General features: G+C 53.8%; 1 protein-coding gene, 1 long non-coding RNA gene and 1 pseudogene across 2 annotated transcripts; all 3 read right to left on the reverse strand.

Moving 5' to 3' along the window:
- Positions 1–3,766: 3,766 nt before the first annotated feature.
- Positions 3,767–5,598, reverse strand: LOC136567124 (forkhead box protein L2-like; annotated as a pseudogene).
- Positions 5,599–6,242: 644 nt separating this feature from the next.
- LOC136566915 (uncharacterized) lies at positions 6,243–8,163 on the reverse strand. The gene is made up of 2 exons (XR_010785087.1): positions 7,236–8,163; positions 6,243–7,155 (listed from the first exon to the last, which is right to left on the reverse strand). It is a non-coding gene; the product is annotated as an uncharacterized lncRNA (long non-coding RNA).
- Positions 8,164–8,457: 294 nt separating this feature from the next.
- PIAS4 (protein inhibitor of activated STAT 4) lies at positions 8,458–23,254 on the reverse strand. The gene is made up of 11 exons (XM_066566218.1): positions 23,213–23,254; positions 20,044–20,467; positions 16,630–16,714; positions 15,479–15,520; positions 15,101–15,191; positions 14,658–14,786; positions 14,471–14,576; positions 12,034–12,107; positions 11,351–11,511; positions 9,562–9,692; positions 8,458–9,132 (listed from the first exon to the last, which is right to left on the reverse strand). Exons 1-11 carry the CDS (start codon positions 23,237–23,239, stop codon positions 8,927–8,929), a joined length of 1,476 nt encoding a protein of 491 aa, XP_066422315.1. The 5' UTR covers positions 23,240–23,254; the 3' UTR covers positions 8,458–8,926.
- Between the last annotated feature and the right edge of the window lie 243 nt (positions 23,255–23,497).

Consider the following 23,497-nt stretch of genomic DNA (forward strand, 5'->3'; position numbering starts at 1 on the left):
TCCCCCATTCCCAATCCCGAGGGAATCGTGGGGGCTCTGGGGGAGCAGCACCGGGAGGGGGTGAAGGGGGTGGGAGCTTCCAGGTGTGCAGAAAAGGGGGAAAAAAAGTGGGGGAAAAAAAGGAGGGGTTGGTCAAAAGAAAGGAAGGAAAAAACGGGGGAAAAGGAAATTGGAGGGGAGAAATAAAAGAGGGGAAATAAGGGAAAGAAAGGGGGGGGGGAGAAGGAAAAATGAGAAATGAAAGGTGGAAAAAAAAAGGGGGGAAAATGAGAAAAGAAGGAATAAATTGAGGGGGGGAGGAGGGCAAGGGGAGAAAAATAGGGCAAGAAAGAAGGAAAAAAGGAAAAAATGCAAAGGAAAAGGAGCACAAAGGAGGAAGAGGAGAGAGGAGCAGACTCAGGATTCCCCCAGCGATGTCCCCGTGTCCCCCCTGTCCCCTCCCTGTCCCCCCCACTGGCAACACTTTAGCACAAGGTGAAGTTTGCACTAAAAATAAATCAAGAAAAAGCAAAAAAAAAAAAAAAAGAAAAAAAAAAATAAAAAGCTCCAAATGCCCCAGGATTGTCCCTGTCCCGTCGCCTTAAAGCCCCACCCCAAAATCCCCCCCCCGTAGCTCAGCATCGAGATTTTTGTCTTTATTCTGATTAATTTTAATTTAATTTGAGGTTTTGTTTTGGGGTTTTTTTTTGTTGTTTTTTTTCTTTTTTGAATCCAGGTTGGGATGAAAGTGTTGCCAAAGAAAGTGCTGAGTTACGGTGGGAAGAGAGAGAGGGAGAGAGGGGAATAATAATAAAAGTTATTATTAATAATAACAATAATAATAATAATAAATGACGAAATAATAAAATCTGGATCGAAGCCAAGCAGGGGCAAGGGGAAATAGGGAGGGGAAAAAAAAAAGATTTTTTTTTTTTTTTATTTTAAAGAGGAAGAAATTTGTGTGTCCCCCCCTTTTCCTTCCCCCATCCCACCTCCCCTCATGGGGGTCAGCCCGGGTTTAGGGGGGTTAATCCAGGTTTGGGGGGCAGAGCCCAGGTTTGGGGGCCTCAGCCCAATTTTGGGGATTGATCTGGGTTTGGGGGCCTCAGCCCAATTTTGGGGATTGATCTGGGTTTGGGGGGGATTCAGCCCAATTTTGGGGATTGATCTGGGTTTGGGGGGATTCAGCCCAATTTTGGGGATTGATCTGGGTTTTGGGGAGGGCTCAGCCCAATTTTTGGGGATTGATCTGGGTTTTGGGGGGATTCAGCCCAATTTTGGGGATTGATCTGGGTTTGGGGGGGATTCAGCCCAATTTTGGGGATTGATGTGGGTTTGGGGGACTCAGCCCAATTTTGGGGATTGATCTGGGTTTGGGGGGATTCAGCCCAATTTTGGGGGATTGATCTGGGTTTGGGGGACTCAGCCCAGGTTTATGGGGTTTGATCCTGGTTTTGGGGTCTGGGGGTGCCAAGGGAGGGCTGCAGCCCCTGCTGGGCTGGGAAGGGACAAATTTGGGGTTTTTTTTGCCCCAAAATGGGCTCTGGGGGGGTCCTGCCCCCCAAACTGAGTGCGAGGGGTCCCATTTCTCATTTTTCCACAGGAAAGGGCTGATTCCCCCTCCCCACCCCAAAATTCTCCTTCATTCCCCCCTTTAAGCTCCCCCCAACCCTTTAGAGCCTCCCCAGCCCCAATTTCCCCCCCCCAAATTTAACTATTTAATAATTTAATAATAAATCAAGACAAAACCCCCTGAATTTCTCTCTCTAAAATTTTCTAATTTGGTTTTTTTGTTGTTGTTGTTGTTTTTGATTCACGACCAAGAAAAAAAAACAAAAAATTAATTTCAATCAAGAGAAACAAAAAAAACAAAGAGCAAAACGGGATGGAAATTTTGGGGCGGGGAGGGGGCAAAATGCTGCATTAAATTGTGTTTTATATAATAAAATTATCTATCTATCTTATCTATCTATATATATATATATATATATATATACACACAGCAAGAGCTGAAATGTCCCCAGGGACGGGGGGGACACCGAGCTCGGCCCGGGGACCCCAAAGGATGCTCGAGGTGGGGCCACTTTATTATAAATATTAATTTTATTTTCATTTTTTTCCCTTTTTTGGTTTTTTTGTTTTGTTTTGTTTTCTGTTTTTTTTTTTTTTTTTTCCTGCGTCTTTCTATATAATCTATTAAAGAGATTCTTTATCTTCAAGCACTCGCAAAGGTTGCAGCGGTTTTTATGTGTTTTTTCCAATTTTTTTTTGGTTTGTTTTCTTTTTGTTTTGGTGAGGATTTTCTCGGGGGTGGGTGGGGGGGAGGAAAAGGAGTGAGGAAAGGAAGAGAGAACGAGAGAGAGAGAGAGAGAGAGAAAAAAAAGAAATATAAAGAAATATATGAAAAAAAAAAATAAATAAAGCACAGAAAAGACATTCCATAGATTGTAACTTTGATAGTTCTTTATAAAGTGGGGGGAGATGAGGAAAAAAAATAAAAACTATGACAAAAAACGACAAAAAAAAAATTAAAATAATAAAAATTGCACTTTGGGGGGGGCTTTAAAATAAAAAAAAAAAAAAGAGAGAAATAAACTATATATTAAAAATACACCCGGAGCCCGCTGGATTTCTTGGGGGAGGAGAGGATGGAGGGCACTGGCTCTTTTTGGGGGTGTCCCCCTAATTTTTTGGGGGGTATTTTAATGATTTTGGGGTTTTTTTTGCTGGTTTTGGGGCTGGGGAGCCCCGGGCAGGGGGAGCAGGGCAGGGGCTGGGGGTTCCCTGGGGTTTTGGGGGGTCCAGGGCCGTGGCTGGGGGGGATTTTGGGGGGATTTCCTCTATTTTGGAGATGTCCAGGGCTGCACAGGGGATTTTGGGGGGAGTTCCCCCTGTTTTGGGGGTTTCCAGGGTTGTGGGGGGGATTTTGGGGGGATTTCCCCCATTTCAGGGAGTCCAGAACTGTAGGGGTTTTTTTTGGGGGGCAGGGGCTTCCCCTGTTCTGGGGGCTCCGGAACTGCACAGGGGATTTTTGGGGGAGTTCCCCCTGTTTTGGGGGTTTTTGGGGGTTTCCAGGATTGTGGGGGGGGGGGTATTTTGGGGGCTCCAGAACTACACAGGGGATTTTGGGGAGATGTTCCTCCCATTTTGGGGCGCCCAGGGCTGCTGTGGGGACGGGATTGAGATGGGGGGGGGACTCTGCCTCAACCTGTGGCCGTGCCTCAGTTTCCCCGAATGGAACAAAGCCCCCCCTCCCTTACAGAATAACAGCAAAGGGGGGGGGGGAGGGGGGGGGTCCCACCCTCCCAGCCTGCCCAGTGCCCCCCCCCAGCACCCCCGGCCCCATTAAGCGGCTCGGGGGGGACGGAGGGGGGGTTTGGGGACCCTAATCGCGTTTGGGGACAGATGGCCGCGGTTTAAGGAGCCTCAGGGGACACGTTTGGGGTGTCCCCCCCTCCCCAAACCCCCCCAACCCCATGGGGCCACCTCAAACCGTGACGGGGCAGTGCACAGGTGACCCCACACCCCAAAAATGCCCCCAAAATGCCCCCAAATGCCCCAAATCTCGATGTGGCCGTGGGGGCAGGAGCCAGCCCGGCCCCCCCAGAGGGCACGGCCGAGGGGAGGGGATTAATTTGTGTCATAATCTGCCTTGTTCGGGGCTTTGGGGCTTTATCCCGGGATTTATGGCCGAGTCGTCTTTCTTAGCGAGACGCCCTAATGCCACTTAACACCTGGGAGCCGCGATTTTCATTAGGGGCGTCAGGGACAATTAGTAAGGGAATAATTAGGGCAGGAGCAGCCGCTGCAAGGGTTTAAGCCCCATATGTGCCTGAGTGTGCAGGGGAGGGGATTGGGGGACCCCCGGTTTGGGGGTGTCCAGGGGGGTTTCAGGGGGGATCGGTCCAAATTTGGGCCGTGCCTCAGTTTCCCTCAATGGGAAAGCTCTGTTAGGTAGTGAAGGCAAGGGGTGGGACAGCGGTGCCATCCTGGGGTGTCCTGTGGGGTGACAGCACAGAGGGGACACGGGATGGGGACGTGGAGATTGTGGGAAGGAGCCCTGTCCTGGTGACACCGGGGACAGGGGACACACGCAGGGGTGACCCTTGGGGTGAGAGCACAGGGGGGACACGGCATGGGGATGTGGAGACGCCGGGAATGAGCCCCGTCCTGGTGGCACTGGTGACACAGGGGACACACACAGGGGTGACCCTTGGGCTGCCAGGGAAGGAGGGGACACCTGCCACAGGCAGAGCTGTCCCCGGAGGGGTCACAGGAAGGGGGCCCGGGGCAGGACGGGCACGGAGCCCCGGGGCAGCGCTGGCAGCCGCCCCCAGCCCCAGCGCGGCCGCTCGGGCAGGGGGCACCGGGGGGGCCCGGCGGGGCCCGGGGGGCAGCAGGGGCAGCAGCAGCCGAGGCCGTACAGGGCGTAGGGGTGGAAGTAGCCGACGTTCACCCTGCCAGGGGAGACAGAGCGGGGTCAGCGCCGAGACCCAAACCCCTCCCAGGGGCCCCCATAGCCCCCCAGAGCCCCCCAAGCACCCAGAGCCCCTCAGAGCCCCCCGGGCCTCTAGAGCTCCCCAGGCCCTCAGAGCCCCCCAGGCCCCCAAAGCCCCCCGAGGCCCCCCTGACCTGCGGACGCGGCGCCGGGCCCGCCGCCGGTGGTAGTCGCCCTTGGCGAAGTCCTCCAGGTTGGCCGGGTGGATGGCCCAGAAATGGCCTTTGCCGTTGTCGCTGCGGCCGGCCTTGACGAAGCACTCGTTAAGGGACAGGTTGTGGCGGACGCTGTTGCGCCAGCTCTTCTCCTGTGACCAGAGGGGTCAGTCAGGGTTGGAAGGGTCAGCCAGGCCCGCAGGGGTCACTCAGGCCCAGAGGGGTCACTCAGGCCCGCAGGGGTCAGTCGGGCAGCCCAGAGGAGTCTCTCGGGCCCTGAGGGGTCACTCAGGCCCGCAGGGGTCACTCAGGCCGAGCTCCCCGGCCTCTCCGTGCCCACTCCAGCCCTGCAGAAGCCGGCCCGGGCTCGGCCAGCGGCACCGGCGCTCTCCCGGAGGATCGGGGGCAGCCGGGACCGGCAGGCTCAGGAACGAGCCCGGAGGCACCGACCCGGCCGGCCCCGAGCTCTGGGCACCCCCGATGGAGGCACCGACCCGGGCAGGGCCGAGCTCTGGGCACCCCCGATGGATTTCCCGGCAGATCGGGCTCAGCGGAGCCGGCTCAGCTCCCCAGCCCAGTCCCCACCGCTCACCCCAAACCCTGGAAATCGGGGGTAATTCCCAGAAAACGCTCCCGGCCCCACAACCCTCTCACCTTGTTCTTGAAGTAGGGGTAGTTGTCCATGATCCACTGGTAGATGTCGGACAGCAGCAGCTTCTTCTCGGGGGACGAGAGGATGGCGGTGGAGATGAGGGCGATGTAGGACTGGGCCGGTTTGTCCCCGGGCTCCGGCGGGGGCCGGGGGGCGCCCGGGGGGCTCGGCCCGGGGGGCTCCGGGCTGGGGGCGGCCCCGGGCCCCCGGCCCGACAGGAGGTACTCGATGGTGAAGGAGGCTCCGGGCGGGCGCCGGGGCGCAGGTGCCGCGTCCCCAGCCGTGTCCCCAGCCGTGTCCCCCGTGTCCCCCATGGTGCAGGTGCTGCCGGCGAGTGCCGGCGCTCATGGCCCGGTAATTAGTGCAGATTACAGGGTTTGCTAATTGTGTTTTCACAAACGCGCTGCCCCCAAAGCGGGCTGTTTATCTGGCAAAGCCCCGGCTTTAACGGGATTTGGGCCCTTAAGCCTCATAAATAAAATGATTAATCCGCTGGAGGTGGAGGAATTCAAAGTGGCACCGAGGAGGTGCCCGTGGGGACGGGGCCGGGGGGTGCCCGGGGGTGCGGCTGCCCCCCAAAACCCGGGGAAGAACCTGGAGGGGGTGGGGGTTGAACCAGAGCCCTCCAGGCTCCGTTTGGGGTGACCCTGGACACACTGGGAGATCCTGGGATTGCCCCAGGAGCCTCCTGCCGTGCATGAAAACCCCCAGGTCTCATTTTGGGGTGAGCTGGGAGTGATGCTGGGGACCCTCTGGAGAGCTCAGGAGCCTGGGGAGATCCTGGGGGAGATCCTGGTGGCCCCAGGAAGGTTGGGGAGGCCCTGTGGGAAGATTTTCCCTGGAAAGATCCTGGGGATGTTGGGTGAGATCCTCGGGACCCCCTGGGAGAAGATCCTGGGGAATCCTGAAAAGCCCAGGGAGACCCTGGGGTGAGAAATCCCAACAAGCCGACACAGAATTAAATGTAAATCTTTCATTTTATTTAACAAACACTATAATTTGAAGAATGTGTACTGAGGGAAAGAAAAATAATTTTCTTTTTTTTTGTTTTGTTTTTTTTTTTTTCTCTTCTCTTTACAAAACAAAGAAGAAAAAAAAACAGGATATAAGAAAAAAAAAAATAAAACCAACATATGTACAGGAAGAGCTGGCCAACTCCAACAGAAAGCACTAAAACAAGCATGGTGTTTCCAAACAGTTGCTTGGCCTGGAAAATTTAAAAGCAATTAAATTAGAATAAAAAATATTAGGAAAACAACTGGACTCTAAAGCTACTGTGCAGCCGGGGCCGCGAGCACAGAACTTTGTACAGTAAAATTAATCTGGGAGCTCTACCCGGGTTTTTGTCAGTTGTTTTCATCCCCCTTTTCCCACCCCCACCCCCGTTTCAACCTGAAAACATATTGCTTACAGCCAGGAAAGAGAAGGAAAAGCAAAGCCTGGGGCCAAGGGGTGCAGTGTCCCTGTGGGAGAGGGAGCAAAGGGGGCTTTGATCCCCAGCCCTTCCCAATCCCGGCCTGCAGCCAGAACCCAGCCAGGCAGGAGGGGAGAATCCCCCTCCCACAGGGGCTCAGGGACCCCCACGCCATGGGCAGATGGGGGTTTGGGAGAGGAGCCCCCTCCTCACTGTGGAGAGGGGTCTTTGCTTTTGGGCAAGTGGCCAACGAGGATTTAGGGCGGCTCTGGCTGGACCTCGGGGGCTTTTCCCTCCAGGTGGGATTGGCCACGTGTGGAATTCTCTGGAGTGAGGGGGAAGTGCTGGGAAAGGCACCAAGACCCCCCCTCTCTGTGCCCCCCTGGCTGCTGGGGTGAGGGATGGAGGCTTTGGGGTGCCCAGAGCAGGGGAAGGAAGGATGGAGGGTTTGGGGTACCTGAGGGGAGGATAAAGGGAGGATGGAGGGTTTGGGGTACCTGAGGGGAGGATAAAGGAAAGATAAAGGGTTTGGGGTACCCTGAGGGGAGGATAAAGGAAAGATAAAGGATTTGGGGTACCTGAGGGGAGGATAAAGGAAAGATAAAGGGTTTGGGTTACCTGAGGGGAGGATAAAGGGAGGATGGAGGGTTTGGGGTACCTGAGGGGAGGATAAAGGAAAGATAAAGGGTTTGGGTTACCTGAGGGGAGGATAAAGGGAGGATGGAGGGTTTGGGGTACCTGAGGGGAGGATAAAGGGAGGATGGAGGGTTTGGGGTACCTGAGGGGAGGATAAAGGGAGGATGGAGGGTTTGGGGTCTGGCAGTGCCCAGCTACACCAAGCCCCTCGGGGGTCTCAGGCCAGCAGTGGGCACAGGGACACGGCCCCTGCTCCTCACCCAGGGCCAGCTCCCTGCGGGCTCAGGGGGAAAAGCCAGCGAGGTCCAGAGCAAACCAGAGCCGGGAGGAGCCCGTGGGAACAGCAGAGGCCGGGACAGAAACTCTCCAAGACAAAGTCAAAAAGGTGACGCTTCGCAAACTCAAAAGCAACAACGTTTTGCCACCAAAGAGCACAGGAGGAGCTTTGGCTCTGGGGCCAAAGGCTGGGACAGAGAAGTGGAGGGGCCGGAGCGGCGGCAGCGCCCGGGCCCCACCCTCGCACCCGCCCGCGACGGGCTCGGGACTCAAAGAAACCTGAATTGGAGTTACCGAGGTAGTTGGCTAAAAACTGAGATTCCCCCACCCGGCATTTTCTGGAAGGACCCCCCTGCCCTGCTCCTGCTCCTGGTGCCAGGTGTGCCCAGGTGTGGGGGTGGCCTGCAGGTCACCGTCCCCATCTCCAGGCCTGGGGGTGTCCCTGCAGGTCACGGCCGCCGCCTCCAGAACCAACCTCAACGAAAAGGGAATGCGCAGCCCTTGTCAGTCTTCAAAAACACCAAAGTTATTGCACTTCAAAAATACAACAGATCTGTGGTTCGAGCCCCCCCCTCCCACCCCCCGCCCCCCCCATGGCTTCTGCTCAACTAAAACGAGTCACTACTGCACAAATCTCTACACTTCCCTTGGGATTAGGGTAAAATTCCAAACGTGTCTCTTTACATGAGGTGCAGAGCTGCTGGAGCTCTGAGCTAGAACAGTGCCACTTCCAAGCCAACATCTCACCCCTGGCACCCCATGCCCCCAGTCCCACCCCTACAAACCCCCCTCTATCCTCTCTGGGTTATCCAAGCCCCCCCAGAGCCCTCCCCGCTCCCCCCTCCCGCCCCGCCCCGGACTCACACGTCCAGCAAAACCTTTAGATTAATTAAGGAATGGTTAATTAACAAGAGGATCAAACTGCACACGGCTTTGGAGATGCAGGGGTGGGTGTCCTGGAGGTGTGCAGGGGAGCTCCCCCGATCCCGGGATCCAGGTGAGGGAGGATCCTGCCTGGCTTAAGACACTTTCTTTACTTCAGGCTCCAGTTCAGGGTCAGGCTCTGAGTGGGGTCGTTTTCCAACCAAGAAGCAGCTCAATGGTTTTTGTTTTTTGTTTTGTTTGTGTCGTTTTTGTTTTTTTTTTTTTTTTTTTCTTTTTTCTCTCGTTTTAATGAGTAATTTGGAATAGGAAAGTCACAGGAGATGAAGGAGGGATGGAGATGAGGTGGGAGAGGACATTCTCCCCCTCCTCCAGTTTAATAAGCACCAGAGTATTCAAGTCTGTCCGTTGGGAATTCCGAGCCGTGGCTGCAGTCAGCAGGCAGAGACTAAACCTTTCTCGTAGGAGCAGCGTCGTTTGGGCTGGGGTCCCTCATCATCATCATCCTCCTCCTCGTCCTCCTCCTCGTCCTCCTCCGAGGATGAGCTGTCCAGTGTTAAATCCACAACATCCGCCGGGGCTTTGCCGTTCTCGCCGGTGCCGTTGGGGGTGGCCAGGAGCCCGTTCACCTCCGAGGAACCTGGCACGGGGAGGAGGAGCTGAAACCACCCCTGCCCAGCTCAGGCAAGGATCCAACGCTCCTGGCTGGTCAGCCTGGACAAGGGAAGGCTCCAGGGAGAGCCTAAAGGGGCTCCAGGAGAGCTGGAGAGGGACTGGGGACAGGGGATGGAGGGACAGGACACAGGGAGTGGCTTCTCACACCCAGAGGGAATATTGGGGAGAAATTCTTCCTTGTGAGGCCCTGGCACAGGTGCTCAGAGCAGCTGTGGCTGCCCCTGGATCCCTGGAAGTGTCCAAGGCCAGGCTGGAAAGGGCTTGAAGCAGCCTGGGATAGTGGAAGGCATCCCTGCCATGGCAGAGGGTGGGAGTGGATGATCCTGCAGGTCCCTTCCGACCCAAGCCATGCTGGAATTGTGTGATTTCCCCCGGGGTTTCCAGCCTTTCTCACCTAGAACCAGGATGGGACACTGAGGGCTGCAGCTCCGCTCCTTCTCGGCTCGGATGGGGCACCAGGAGCCATCCACCAGGTACTCGATCTCATCTGCATCTTCACATTCTGTCAGGATCTTGGACAGGAGCCTGCAGAGGGGACAGGAGGAGCTGTCACAGCCCTGGCACTCAGCAGGGTGTGTGCAGTGGCCCTGGAGCCAAAGGAACCTGCTGCTGGCTCCTGAGCTGAGAGCCCTTGGAGTCACGGACTTTATTCCCCATAAAACCAGTGCAGGTTCTGACTGTGCAAATCCACCCCAGCCCTTCCCGTCCATGCACCCGAATCATCAACTACCAGCTTAATTAGCTGCAATTAAGGACAGTTTTTCCTCTTCACCCAGTTTCCCAGGCACTGCTTCCAGGCAGGCCCCTGCTGCCCCATCCCATGGGACGTTCCCAGCAAGGCTTTAGCAAGAGGTGAGAGATCCTCTGGCATCAGGAACTCAGCAATCCAACCAGCAGCACTTCCCTTCCTTCCAAGCTTTATTTCCCAAATCTCCACAACAGCCACCAGAAGATTCCTGCATCAGGAACACCACGAATCCATGAAAATACTCCTGGAATGAGGCCCTGATTCCAGAGAAACTGGGGACTTGCTTCATTCCCTGTGTCCCAGCGCTTGCCTGGGATGTTTAGTTGGAAATGCTGCTCTGCCAGGCCTCACTCCCTCCTGGACTTGAGCACTTTCCTTCAGGAGGAAGGAGAACTCTTAGTGGAGAGAGTTCCAAGGTCAGGAAAACTTTGTGGCACCCCAGTGGGAGAGTTCCAGCTTTCCCCAGCTCCTGCAGGAATTGCTCCCACAGCCAATCCCATCACCAGCACAGCAACCACCAAGCTGCAGCTCCCAAAAAGCTGACAAGGCCCTGAGGATCCCAGACCTGACCAACCACCTCCCACCCTGCTCAGGAGCCTCGGGCTCTTTCCTGACTCCCAGCACCCAGCTGAGTGCCAGCTCCCTTCCCTCACTTCCAGGGAATCTGGGAAGGATTTCACCCAACAGAACTGGCATCAAACCCAGCCCTGAGCAGGAGCTAAAGTCTGCTGAGCCTTGCCCAGGGACATCCTGCTGCTCCTCATGCAGGACACGGGCATGGCTGACCCGTGTGGGTTCCACAATCCCACCCCTCGCAGCTTCCCCTCCACCTCCCCCTGCCAGAGATCTCCAAGGAACTGGATTTTCCTGTCAGGGTTGGCCAGGGCACAAAGCAAACAGGTTATCTGTGCTGAGGCTGCTCCAGGCTGCCTGGAAAGCCACAGCTCCTGCATCTGCCCAGGCCCACAAGGGCAGCGACGCTGCAGGAGCGCTCGGTGAGGCTGGGCCAGACTGGTCTGATCACTTCCCTGTGCCAGGGGAGCTGAGCCACCCCAAACATCGCTGCAAACTCTCCCTGCTCTTGAGAGCACCTGCAGTGGAGGCCAATCACACAGTCACGAGGGTGGAGATCATTTCCCAGCAGGCAGGAACCACGTGTGCTGCTCCACCAGTCCTTGGCCAGTGGTCCCAGTCTACAGAAGGCTCCCAGCGTTTGTGGGCACAAAGCTGCTCCCAAACTCACCCCAAAAATGCTGCACCACGAGCCTGTTCCCTCCCAGCACATTCCCACTTGCTCTAACACACCAAAACACTGAAACCAGAATATGATGCACCAGCAGAATAAACTTTCAACAGTTTCAAAGTGAACTTCAACCAAGAGCTGGATGCTGCACCCAGCAGGGAAGGGGAAAGGGCAGAGAGGTGCAAACCTCACCCATCAATGATGAGCTGGTCGTAGGGGGCAGGTTTGTCACACACAGGGCACATCCATGTGGGCTTTTTCTCATTCATCTGTAGGTAGAAGACGGCATCAAAGCACTGCAGGTGTGCACAGGTCTCGGCCCGGCACGGCACCGACAGGCGCATCTTCACCAGCTGTGGAGCAGAGAGCAGAGCATCAGCCTGGACACCTGGCAAGGAACCCCCAGACCCCCTCAGAAAGAAAAACATCTGCCAGTTGGCAAAGCTGCTCTGGGAGTATGGTTTGGGTTCTTGACAAAACCAGGCTAAAACAGAGCTGGAGCTCCTTGGTTCTGGATTAAACTGGGAGAGCTGGGGGTGCCAGTGCCTGAAGGGCTCCAGGAGAGCTGGAGAGGGACTGGGGACAAGGGATGGAGGGACAGCACACAACGAGTGGCTTCTCACACCCAGAGGGAATATTGGGGGAAAATTCTTCCCTGTGAGGGTGCTGAGGCCCTGGCACAGGGTGCCCAGAGCAGCTGGGGCTGCCCCTGGAGCCCTGGCAGTGCCCAAGGCCAGGCTGGAGCAGCCTGGGACAGTGGCAGGTGTCAGGTGTGTCAGGGAAGGTGTCACCCTGTGGCAGGGGGTGTCACTGCAGGGTTTTAAGCTCCTTTCCAAGCCAAACTCCAAGTCCATGAGGAGCCTGCAGGGTCTCACCGGACAGATGAGGGACACTCGGACCCCGGTGGTGGCGATTTCACTGTCGGGGTCCAGGCGTAGCTTCTCTTTCACTGCAGGGAGAGCAGAGGACACAGCATTTAACAAAACTCAGCCTTGGCAGGGCTGTGCAGCACAGGGGGAGCAGCTCGCCCCAGCCCTGGGGCGTGTGTGGATCACTTTCCCTGTCGGGGAGGGAATGAACACATGGACCTGGCGTTAATTCCCTCCTGAGCTCAGAGGCAGCAGGAGTTGGGGAAATGTCTCCCCCTGGCACTTCCAGCTCAGAGCAAGTCCCCATCCCATCCTTTTGCCATCAGGTTATCAAGCCTCCTCTCAGCACTGCTGGGCTGCCACTCCTTGGCCTCTCCACTGGCCACCTGCTTTATCCCAGAACGTTCCACAGGAGCCACAAACAGGCCCAGAGGCAGCCGGGCAGAGAGCTCAGAGCAAGGCAGCCATGCAAGGCCAGGCACAGCAGCCATCCAGCACAGATCTGGGAAGAATCAGATGTCAGGAAAGGAGGAATCCTGCCCCTGCTGCTGCAGCCTGAAAGGAAAAACCAGAGGAGAAGCAGGGAAATCAAAGAAAGCAGCAGATGGGCAGGTCCCACGTGTGCAGGTCCCACACCAAGGTGCAAAAATCAACAAAACGAGCTTTGAACTGCTCCCAAAGTCCTGAGGAGGAGCTGCTGCTCCCACTGCTGTCTGCAACTGCCTCTGACACTTCCATCACTGTTTTTCTTTGGAGCAAGTCAACCATTTCTTTTGACCTTTTCAGATCATAACAAGATGTCTCCAGACAATGAGGCTACATGCAGCTCTGCAACACCCAGCTTTAATTAGAGAGTGACTTCTCAGATGTGAAATTCCCAGGAGATTACAAGATTTGGGCTTGTTTTCCTCACATTAGGAGCCTTTTCATCCAAGCTTAATTTTTTATGAAGTTCTTTGTAAGAGCCTTCTCTGTGCATCAATTACTGGGAGACCTGGGAAGGAGAATTTTCTAGGATCTCCAGATCAGGATTTTGGATCCAAAGCCATAAATCTGTTCTCAGACAATGTTCCTGTATTAAGTTCTACAGAATTTTATGCAAAGCAAGATGAGTCAGCAGTGAGATGTGACTGAAGGCAAAGGGCAGCTTCAGTGACAGGGAAGTATTTGCAGAGCAGACCAGAGCTAGAAAAGCAAAGTTTAGGATCTCCTCAGGTTGGCCAGTTCTGGATATCCAAACAACTTCCAAGCACGAAAACACGAAGGAGCTGAAGTAAGACATTGCTCTCATTTGGTTTTATTTAAATTCACCAAATAGAACTGATTCCTGCCCAAAATCCAGGTGTCTGCAGGCTGGATACACCTGGAGCCATCACCTTTCCCTGGGAACTACCATCCACCTCCAAGACTGGCAGGCTGAGGAAGCTCAGCGTGGAGAAGAGAAGGTTGAGTGGAGACCTCCCAGAACATTCCAGTCCCTGAAGGGGCTCCAGGGATGCTGGAAAGGGGCTCTTCATTAGGAGCTGTGGTGACAGGACAAGGGGGAATGGTTTGAAGAGGGCAAATTTGGGTTAAGATGTGCAGGAGAAATTCCTCCCTGTGGGCAGGCCCTGGCACAGGGTGCCCAGAGCAGCTGGGGCTGCCCCTGGAGCCCTGGCAGTGCCCAAGGCCAGGCTGGAGCAGCCTGGGACAGTGGAAGTGTCCCTGCCATGGCAGGGGTGGCACTGGATGAGCTTTAAGGTCCTTCCAACCCGAACTATGCTGGGATCCCCTGACAGTTTCTTATCCTTGGGAGGAGTTTTCCAGGATCTGGGCAGTTTTAAAGACCATCAGGATCACGGGGTGAGTTCTCCCACGCAGAATGAAACACTGAGAAGGTTTTGTCCAGCAACATGAGAAATTGGGAATCTTCCACACTCATGAGCTCCAAGTCAGATTCCACCTTGGAAAAGTAACTTCCCCTCATTTCCAGCAATGTTTTACATGAGCCTCACACCGGGAGGATTTACCTGAGTGGTTTGGGATAAGCATCTCTGGGGACCATCTCTTCTCTGAAGCTCTCAAGGCATATCAAAGTGCTGCTGGTGACATCCCAGTGCCACCCCAAGGAGTGCCAGGGACTGGGGCAGCAGGACATTGTCACCAGGATCCCTCGCTCCAGAAAAGTCCTTTGGGAATCCCGAGGTCAGTGCTGCTCGTACTGACTCAGCTGAAGGCATGAAGCCCTTCCAGTCCCAACGACAGCGGCACAAATCCTACATCCACCTACAGGGAGAGCCACCAGAACCACGGCTTTGGGGTGACCTCCCACGGCTCCCACACAGCTCTCAGCAAGTCTGTTCAGATAAAAAGTGGGGTTTACACAGCTGGAGGGGAGCAGAGGTGTGAAAGGTGGTGGTTATTCCCCAGCAGGCTGCAGCCAGGCCCTTCCTGAGCCACTCACCCAGTGCTTTGCAGAGCTCCGGGTGCTTGATGCCGATGGTTTTCAACCTCTGCAGCAGCTCTGCTGAGGTCATCTGCCGCACCAGGTACAGCCCCACCGAGTAGCTCTGCGGAGAGAGGAAGGAGAGGGTGAGGAGGCTGCTCTGCAGGGCTGCCTGGGCAGCTCTGGCGGCTCCCTGGGCTCTCACCTTGCCGTAGTTGCCCCAGGTGACCGTGATGCGGTTGGTGGCCGCTGACAGGTACATGAGGTGGGTGAGGTTGATGGGCCTGCAGGGCCTCTTGGGTTCCACCCCGGGTTTGTTTGAGGGGTAGTAGCCCTAGGGCAGGAAGATTAAATACAGATTATTTATGTTTTTTACTCAAGGTACATCTGTTGATCAGCTCCATTAAATTACACTCAGCCCCAGATCTCAGGGATGGGGGGGGAAGGAGCTGAGTACAGCTGGAGCACAATTAAACAGGACCGAGCCTTTATACAGAACAGCTCATTAACAGCATGGCTAATCCATAAAAAAAATTACCTTTAAACTAAGTAGAGCACTTCTATAGTGTGGCATCCATCAGGAAAGCCATTTCCTTGCACACTCCCCAAGCTTCCCCCCAGATTTTCCTCCCCAGCCCCAGTCCTCACCGGCACGGAGCAGTAGCTGTGGTTCACCTTGACGGCGATGTTGGGAGGGTACTGATCCTCCTGGGGGGAACTGGTGTCTGTGTAGCAGATTCTGGGCACAAACAACACATCCCATAATATCCCAACGCTCTGCACATCCCCAGCTCCCACAGCCCCCATCCCAATCCCATCCCAATCCATGCTCCCTCAGCAGAGCCCATCCGGGTGGGACTCTGCTGCTTCTGCTCGAGGTTCAAAAGTGGAGTTTAAGAGGCCCAAGAACAAAAAAGTCCACAGGAAATTCTCTCTGGAGCCATGAAATCCACATTGGAACTTGCTGGAACCTTCCCTCCTCCCCTGCTCTGCCCCTGATGTTCAATGAGCCCAGCCCAGACCTACCTGAGCACCACCTGAACCGATTTCACACCGGGTTGCAACTCCCTGATAAATGAAAGAACAGAAAACTTCTAATTAATTATGTAAAAAAAATCCCTACCCCCAAAAGAATCACCCAAACCAGCTGCCAGACTCAAGAACTTCACTTGTTCCTAATTTTTTAAAATAGAACTTCAAAAAATTACCTCCCAGAACTTTATTTAAATTGTACAATTCCCCCTGCAAATATCAGTGATCCTGTAATTATTATTTTTTTTTTCCTGATGCACCAACCTACAGCTTTTCTCTGGGTTTTTTAAAACTGTTCAGGTGCCTTCTGGTGATTTGTGAGAATTTATAAAAACTGGGTTTTAAGGTCAGGTTTACCTGACAGTGTTCAAGACTCTCTGTGTTTAATTATTCAGCTGAAGCTGCTCATGCAAACCAAGGGACTGAATATTAAGGCCCCACTGTGAATATTGCAACCTCCATCAGGGCTATTCCTGACAGGATTTTAACTTCAATCAGGAAAGAAATGAAAGACACAACAAGGATGTTTTACCAGGAGGCAAAATAACCAAGATATTCTTTCTCCGGCTCTTTAATTTATGACAAAGAGAAATATTGAAAGGTTTTATGTTAAATTTTTGGAGGAATTCTGCGTGAAGGGAGCAGGTCAGGCGAGAGGAAACCTCCCTGCCTGCACTGCCACCTCTGAGGGCAGCCTTTGTTTGACTCAAAAGTTGCATCTGACAGAGGTCAGGGTAAATCCTAATCCCAGATGTTTCCTCCCCACCAAGGAAGGTCCTTTCAGATGCAAAGAGCTCCACACTCTGCCTTTTGAACCTGGCCCAGAGGAGAGGCTGCAGCCGCTCACAGCACCAGCTCAGCAGAGAATTTAGGTCATCGATGGTTTCATCCCCACTTTCCTGCCCAAATGCACCATTCCAGAGGGGGATTAGAGCAGCACAAGTGAAACTTAAGGACCTGGATGGGGGAATTTGCAGCTCCCACTCCTCCCAAAGCTCTTTGCTGTACATGAGGAGCAGCCTGGTGTCCTCACACAAATCCTGTTCCCTTGCAGAGAACAAAAGCTTCCACAGGCAGGAACACTGAGCAATGCTGGAATTATGCAGCTGCATTTTCTGGAACTGTTAATACCCAGCGAGGAGTACCTGGAATTTCTGATCAGCTCCACTTGTCTTGGTGTTAATGCAAAAATGCACGGACTTTCCTGAAGCTTCTCATTATTCTGTGGAACTGAGGAGGAAGAGAAGAGTGTCCATCAAACTGAGAGCAGCAGCTCTGAGCACGAGGTGATTGCCATGCTCTGGTTATCTCCAAGTCTTGTTTTCTCCCACGCCCCAGAATTGCAGTTTTCACCTGTTTTGGTAATTCTGCTTTGATTAAAGCTTTGCTCATTTATTGCTCGGTGTGACCAGCACAGGCTTTGGATCTGATTTTTCTCTTTTTAAATGATTTTTCCTCCCCTCAAACAATCCAAGAGCCATCAGCTCACCACATCAGCGGTGTCACAGTGTGACCACATCCTCGAGAAGCCCAAGAGGAGACCTGAGCCTGACACAAAAGCCCAAAACCAACCAGACAGAGCAGGCGGGTTCTGGACAAGAGAGAAAACAACCCCAGCAACAAGAGAGATTAGCTCAGATAACAAAAAAACAGCACAAAAAGCAGCTGGAAGAGACAAAACACGGCTTCAAACCCCCTGACCTTGAGGGTGGGACAGCAGCTCACCCTCAGAGAGGCTGCAGAGAGCCCAGCATTAACTGGGGCCTTTTGCATGCTGATAATTTTAAGATCAAGTGCATTTAATGTGGGGAAGATGAAGCTTGAGACGTGGGAAACTTTTGTCGCAACCTGTGCTTCAATCCAAACACGTTTTATTTTCAGTTTTGTGTCTCTAAGCAAAGTTCAGACCCTGAGCTGCTGAAAGTCACAGGAGGAACACAAAGAGGAAGTGCTAAAACAGCTTTTTAAAAATCATTTAGCAAGAATTGGGTGTTTTGCTTTGTCTCACTTCCATTGCAGGGTTATTCAAAGCCACCAGGAGTTCAGAAGGAGGAAAATGCACTTTCGTGTGAAAAAGAGGAGATGGAGGAAGGATAAAACCTCAGCAGCTCTTGGAAGACCTGGGGACAACTTGAGTCACTCCAGGTGCTTCCCCTCTGGTCCCTTTTCTGCTTTAAAAATGCAAATGGAACTTGCAAAAATACATTTCAGAAGTAAGAATGAAGATATCTTTGTGGAACTTTTTGTTTAATTCCAGTTTCTGCCCAAATATCTTCTGACAAAAAACAACCAGCAGAAAATAAAACATTTCACGAGGTATTTTTAGCAGGTGATGATTGACAAGGACAATACCAAAAAGTAATTTTAATGTTTCTGATTAAGAAACTGCCAATAAACTGAGTCCTGCTGATTGTTCAGCCACACAAAGACAAAGCAAACCTGATTAGGAAAATCGAGAGGCTGCCCACAGTTTATTTTGCATTTTTCTCAGCTGGCTCTTTATCCAAAACCTAAACTGCTGCTGGAATAGAAACCCAGAACCTGGGAGGTGCAGCCTGGGCAGGACCTGAAGCTCTGCTGGCTCCGCAGGAGCCTCAGGAGGCGGCAGCAGGGGAATCAGGAGAGCCCTGCAGGGCCCAGGGCTGGTGTCACCTACCAGGGCTGCCTTTAATGAGCCCCGGGGCAGGGGACAGCGATGGCACCTTGGGACACGCCCGATGGCACCTTGGGACACGCCCGATGGCACCTTGGGACACGCCCGATGGCACCTTGGGACACGCCCTGGCAATCCCACGAGCGCACCCAGCCCCCTCTGCCTCCGGATGCCTCCACCTCTTGGAAATTCGTTTTCCTTCAGAATCCCATATTGGAATTGCTGACTAATGCGCATTTAACGCTGCACAAACCGTTCCCCACACCATTATCGTGTTTGAGCTTGGCTCTGCCACCACTCAGCTGTTTTGTCACAGCATTAACGCCTTCAAGCGAAGAAGAAATTACATAAAATCCGACTAATTAGACCTTTGTCTTTTTGTTTCTGCACAATCAAATCTTTATCTATTTTTTTCCCCCCAAACCACAACAAATGTATTTTCAGCAAAGCCAGACCAGCCCAAGTTGTCAGAATTCTCCACCAATTGATTCTACGTCACCACATGGATTTAGGAGACACTCAGCAGAACTCAACTTCTCTGGACACGCTGAATTTGCTACCAGAACGTTCTGTTTAACATCAGTTAACAACATCCTTTGTTTCTCCAAATTAAATAATGAAAAATCGGTCCCCACACCCCAGGGAAAAAGCTCTCCTTCCAGTTTTACTGGTTACCCCTCAAAACACTCAGAACTACACACAAATAACGGGTCAAAAACACAGTTTGAGGTGTTGCCACTCTCTTTTATCCACAGGATGCTTCAGGTCAGGGATTTTTAGTGCTGAAAACCAGCATTAGTGTGGAACATGGCTCCACGATCCACAGGAACCAAACAAGGTGGGATTCCAAAGTGAGCACATTCCAGGCCTGAGGAAAATCCCAGGAGCACAGGGTTTGGATTGGGAAGGACCTGGAGGATCATCCAATCCCATCCCACAGGCAGGGACACCTTCCACTGTCCCAGGGTGCTCCAGCCAGGCCTTGCACACTGCCAGGGCAGCCACAGCCTCTCCTGCCCTGTGCCAGGGCCTCCCCACCCTCCCAGGGAGGAATTGCTCCCCAATATCCCATCTAAATCCCTCCTCTTTTAGTTTGAAACCGTTCCCCCTTTGCCAGTACCGTCTCTCTCTGTAAAAAGCTGCTCTCCCTCTTTTGTCAGCCACCTTTAGGCACTGGCAAGCCCAGAGATAAATATTCCTGTGTAAATTTTGAGTATGGGGGGAGAGAGAGGGGGAAAGAGGGAAAAAAGAAAGAGAAAGGAAGGAAAAAGAGAGAAGGGGGGAAAGTGGGGGGGAAGAGAGGAGGGAGGAAGAGAGGGAGAGAAGGGGGGGAAAGAGAGAGAAAGGAGGGGAAAGAGAGAGAGAAAGAGGGGAAAGAGAGAGAGAGAAAAAGAGGGGGAAAAGAGAGAAAAAGAGGGGGAAAAGAGAGAAAAAGAGGGGGAAAAGAGAGAGAGAAAGAGGGGGAAAAGAGAGAAAGAGGGGAAAAAGAGAGAGAGAAAGAGGGGGGAAAGAGAGAGAGAAAGAGGGGGGAAAGAGAGAGAGAAAGAGGGGGAAAAGAGAGGGGTCTCACCACCCCATCCATCAGCCTCTCCTGCCACACAACTTTAGAAACTCCTTAAAAAACACACCTTATATACCAACTCACGTTTATCAACTTTATTCAACTTCTACCTTATTTCTCAATAAGGTATAAGTTATTTATCAACTTTCTTCAACTTATACCTTATTTATCAACACCCCCCCTTATTTATCAACTTTCTTCAACTTCTACCTTATTTATCAATAAGGTATAAGTTATTTAGCAACTTTCTTCAACTTATACCTTATTTATCAACACCCCCCCCTTATTTATCAACTTTCTTCAACTTCTACCTTATTTATCAAGGCCCCGTCTCCCCAAACTCACCTAACTCTGTGGGCTTCAACAGCTCGTCCAGCGTGGTGTAAAAGGGCAACTTGACCAAGCGAACCTCGGGCTTGGCCACTTTGGGGGGCAACCTGCCCAGTCCGTTCAGGTATTTGCCGTAGAGGGCAGGGTAGTCGATGCTGGCGGCGGGCAGGGTCCGGGGCACGGCGCTGCCGCGGTCGTACGAGGAGTGCAGGGCCAGCGCCTCGGCGCGGGGCGGCGGCGGCGGCGCCACCTCCGAGCCCTTCTTGTTGTAGCGAGTCTCGTAGAGCTCCTTGATCTTCTTGAACACCTCGGGGCTGCAGTCAAACTGGACCAGCTGCAAAGCTCGGGTCACTAGTTCGTGTTTTAGTCCGCTTTTACTCCTGCCAACAAAACCCAGCAACATCTGAAGATCTGAGACTCGGAAACTCATCACCATGTTCTGGGGGATAAAAAATTAAAAGATGTTCTCATAGTTATAAAAGGCAAAGGTTTAGTTGTCACTTTATAACTACAAGGCAAGATATTTAAAATTTTCCCCTCAAAGAAAGACCCCCAAACCTGTCCAAACCCGCTGCTGCCATCTGATTTTGGTTCCCATTTATTGTTTGAGCAACACAAACACAGAGATCACCCACTGAAGGACAAACCCACCAGCACAGGCATCAAACGACTCCAAAATCACTTGGACAGATGCTAAGCATCCTCAAGAGAGCTCAGCTGGAAGTAGGAGCGGCCTCAAAGGTCTAAACCAAGAGGCCTCACTTGTGGAAGAGCTCATGAACTCCTTCAGCAGCCTGAGGATCCAGAACTCCCAGAGAAACACGGAAAACTTCATCCCAAATGGTGCCAGTGCAAGGCACAGGGAGAAAATCAACATGAGTTAGGTGAGGCTGAGGTGAACTGGGGCCACCAATCCTGGACTTCCAGATGGGGAAAGCCCCTCCAGAATCCTCCCTACATCCACAGGATCTTTAAAAAAAGCCATACATTGTAGAGCGCAGAAGGATGCTGAGATTGTTGAGGAGAGCAGTGTGCTCCCAGCAGAACAATGCCAAGCGCTTCCCTGTGATCCCAGCCAGGAGCTGCCTTGCAATTCTCAATTTCAGTGTCTGATAAGCAGCAAAACCCAGCTCAGGGCTCCCAAAATTCCCTCTCTGTGGCAGCCCAGGCCTGCAAGTGTTGGCAGAGTCAAAGGCCACAAGGGAAGCTCCCATCAGGAATTCTTCCTGGTGAATCCACAGCTCCAGGCTGGCGTTTCAGACCCCCAAACAGCCTTAAAACTGCAAAGAAGCAGCTAATAAAGTACACGGGCTGGAAAATTCAAGTTGCCCTGGAAGTAAACTTGGTAGATATCCACACGTATTCACTCCACATCCTTCCTGGTTTGTGGGGAAATTCAAGAAGAAACCCCACAAAAAAAACCCAGCAGATCTTCCCCAACCTCTACCTCACTCTTGAATTAATAATTAAAAAGAAAGCATAAAAGATAATCTAACAATCTTTATCATTTCCTGAAATAAACCAGCTACAGATTTTTTTTTTTAATTTTTTTAATTAAGAAATCTACAACTGTTTCCAGAAACATTTCACAGCCACTTTTGGCTATGTGGGAATTAGATGAGAGAGAAAATACCACTTGGTTTTCTCCTTTTCCCTTACATATGTCATTTAATCTGAAACCCCAAAAAGCTGTTATGTCACTGTCTGTAGTTAGAACTTCTGGGAGTCGTGATGAGTCCCAAAATATCCCTGATGAGGGGAAAAAAGACTGATGACTAAAGAGGAGAGAAAAGATGTTTAATTGCCAGAAAGTCAGAATTTCAGAGCCCTGCATTCATGGTGCTGCTCCAGCACACACCACCTGTGAAATCCTGGAGGAATCTACTTTGTGCCTCAGTTTTGTTCAACTCAAAAATAGAATCAGGATCATTAAGGTTGGAAAAGACCTCCAAGATCATCAAGTCTGATGAAATCCCACCAGGATCATTAAAGCGTGCTAGGAAATGGAGAGAACCTTGTAGTCCCCAAGGGATTTGAGGAAAAAAGGTGCATTTGGAAAGATAAATTCATCAAGACACAGCAGCAGGAGGCACCAGGGCATCCCAGGAGCTCGGGAGACAGGAACTCCTCCTGTGGGAATTGCTCCTGGAGCCCCTCACCCAGGACTCTTGGCCTGGAAAGCGGAGCTGGAGCCCAGAGTTTCCATTTGGAAGGAATTTTGAAGGAATTAAGGACGATGAGGTTTGAGCAGCAACTCAACAACAAACCCCAGACAAAGCAACCCGAGGGCTCGAGGTTCCCCGTGCGAGCAGGGAGAGCACATGGAGTGCCGAGATTCCCGACACTCCTGCCCCTTCCTCCTCTCAGAACGCTCGTGTGGGACGGCTCTGACCCCACCAAAGCCCCTGCGGCCACCGCGGTGCCTGGGGAGCGCTCCGGGACCGCAGGGGGAGGGCAGAGCCCCCCAAAAACCCTCCCCGGCCGGGATGGCTGCGGTCATGCAGCCCCGTCCCTGCCGAGGGGCTGCTCCTGCGGGCGGGAAGCGCTGCCCGGGGAACGCTTCCAGGGAACACTTCAGGGAACGCTTCCAGGGAGCGCTCCCCGGCCGCTGCCGTTGCTCCTTAACCGCCCTCAGCACCGGCTGCCCCCGGCTCCCACAGAACCGGGATCCCGAGGGGACCGGGAAAGCTCCCGCTGCTTCCCAAGGCACAAACCGCCTTGGAAACACAACTCCGAGCGTGGATTCTCCTCACCCCATCCCAGCGGGGCCCTGGGGCCGCCCCCGCCCCCGGCAGTGCCGGTCCCAGCGGTTCCCCGACCCCCGGACAGCCCCGCACCGAGCGCTCAGCCCCGGGGCGGGCAGCGGGACCGGCCCGGGGGGCGCGGGGGCAGCACCAGCCCTCCTTAATCCCGGCAGTTAGCGGGGCAGGCCCGCCGCGGGGACACCCTGAGGAGGGCGGGCAGCACCGCGGCCCGGCCCGGCCCGGTTCGGCCCCGGGAGGTCCGGCGGGGGCTGCGGCCCGGAGGCCGGGGCGGGGCAGTCTCTAAGGTAAAAAGGCGAGGGGGAGGCCCCGGAGCGCCGCCCCCGCGGTCCGCAGCGCCGCCCCCCGCCTTCCCTCCGCGCCGGGAGCCGCCCGGTGCCGGCCGGGCCCCGCGGGCGGGGCGGCGGCGCCGCTTCCCTCACCTTCGCCTCCACCAGCTCCGCCGCCATCTTGGGCCTCCAGCGTCCACCGCGCCGGCCGCCGCCGCCGCCGGGTCACGTGACGCCCTCGCGCCGGGGGGAGGGCGGGGCCGCGCCGCCAGCGCCGCCCAATCGGCGCGCGCGCTCCTCGCTCCCCGGCCACGCCCTCCGGGCCACGCCCCGCCAGGCCACGCCTCCCCGGGAGTCTTAAAGGGGCCGCACGCCGCTTAACCGGGGTAACGGCGGCGGGAGCGGTGGGGGCAGGGATGGAGGCGGCCCCGCGGGCAC

The sequence above is a fragment of the Molothrus aeneus genome, chromosome 27 (genome assembly GCF_037042795.1).
Source record: "Molothrus aeneus isolate 106 chromosome 27, BPBGC_Maene_1.0, whole genome shotgun sequence".
Classification (NCBI taxonomy): domain Eukaryota; kingdom Metazoa; phylum Chordata; class Aves; order Passeriformes; family Icteridae; genus Molothrus; species Molothrus aeneus.

Excerpts from the sequence above, each read along its gene's own strand:
- PIAS4 (XM_066566218.1), bottom strand. The coding sequence starts at position 23,239 with ATGGCGGCGGAGCTGGTGGAGGCGAAG. Across the intron at positions 15,192-15,478 it reads TCGGTTCAGGTGGTGCTCAG|AATCTGCTACACAGACACCA; the intron begins GTAGGTCTGGGC and ends GTTTGTGCCCAG. Across the intron at positions 12,108-14,470 it reads GGAGCTCTGCAAAGCACTGG|TGAAAGAGAAGCTACGCCTG; the intron begins GTGAGTGGCTCA and ends CTCTCCCTGCAG.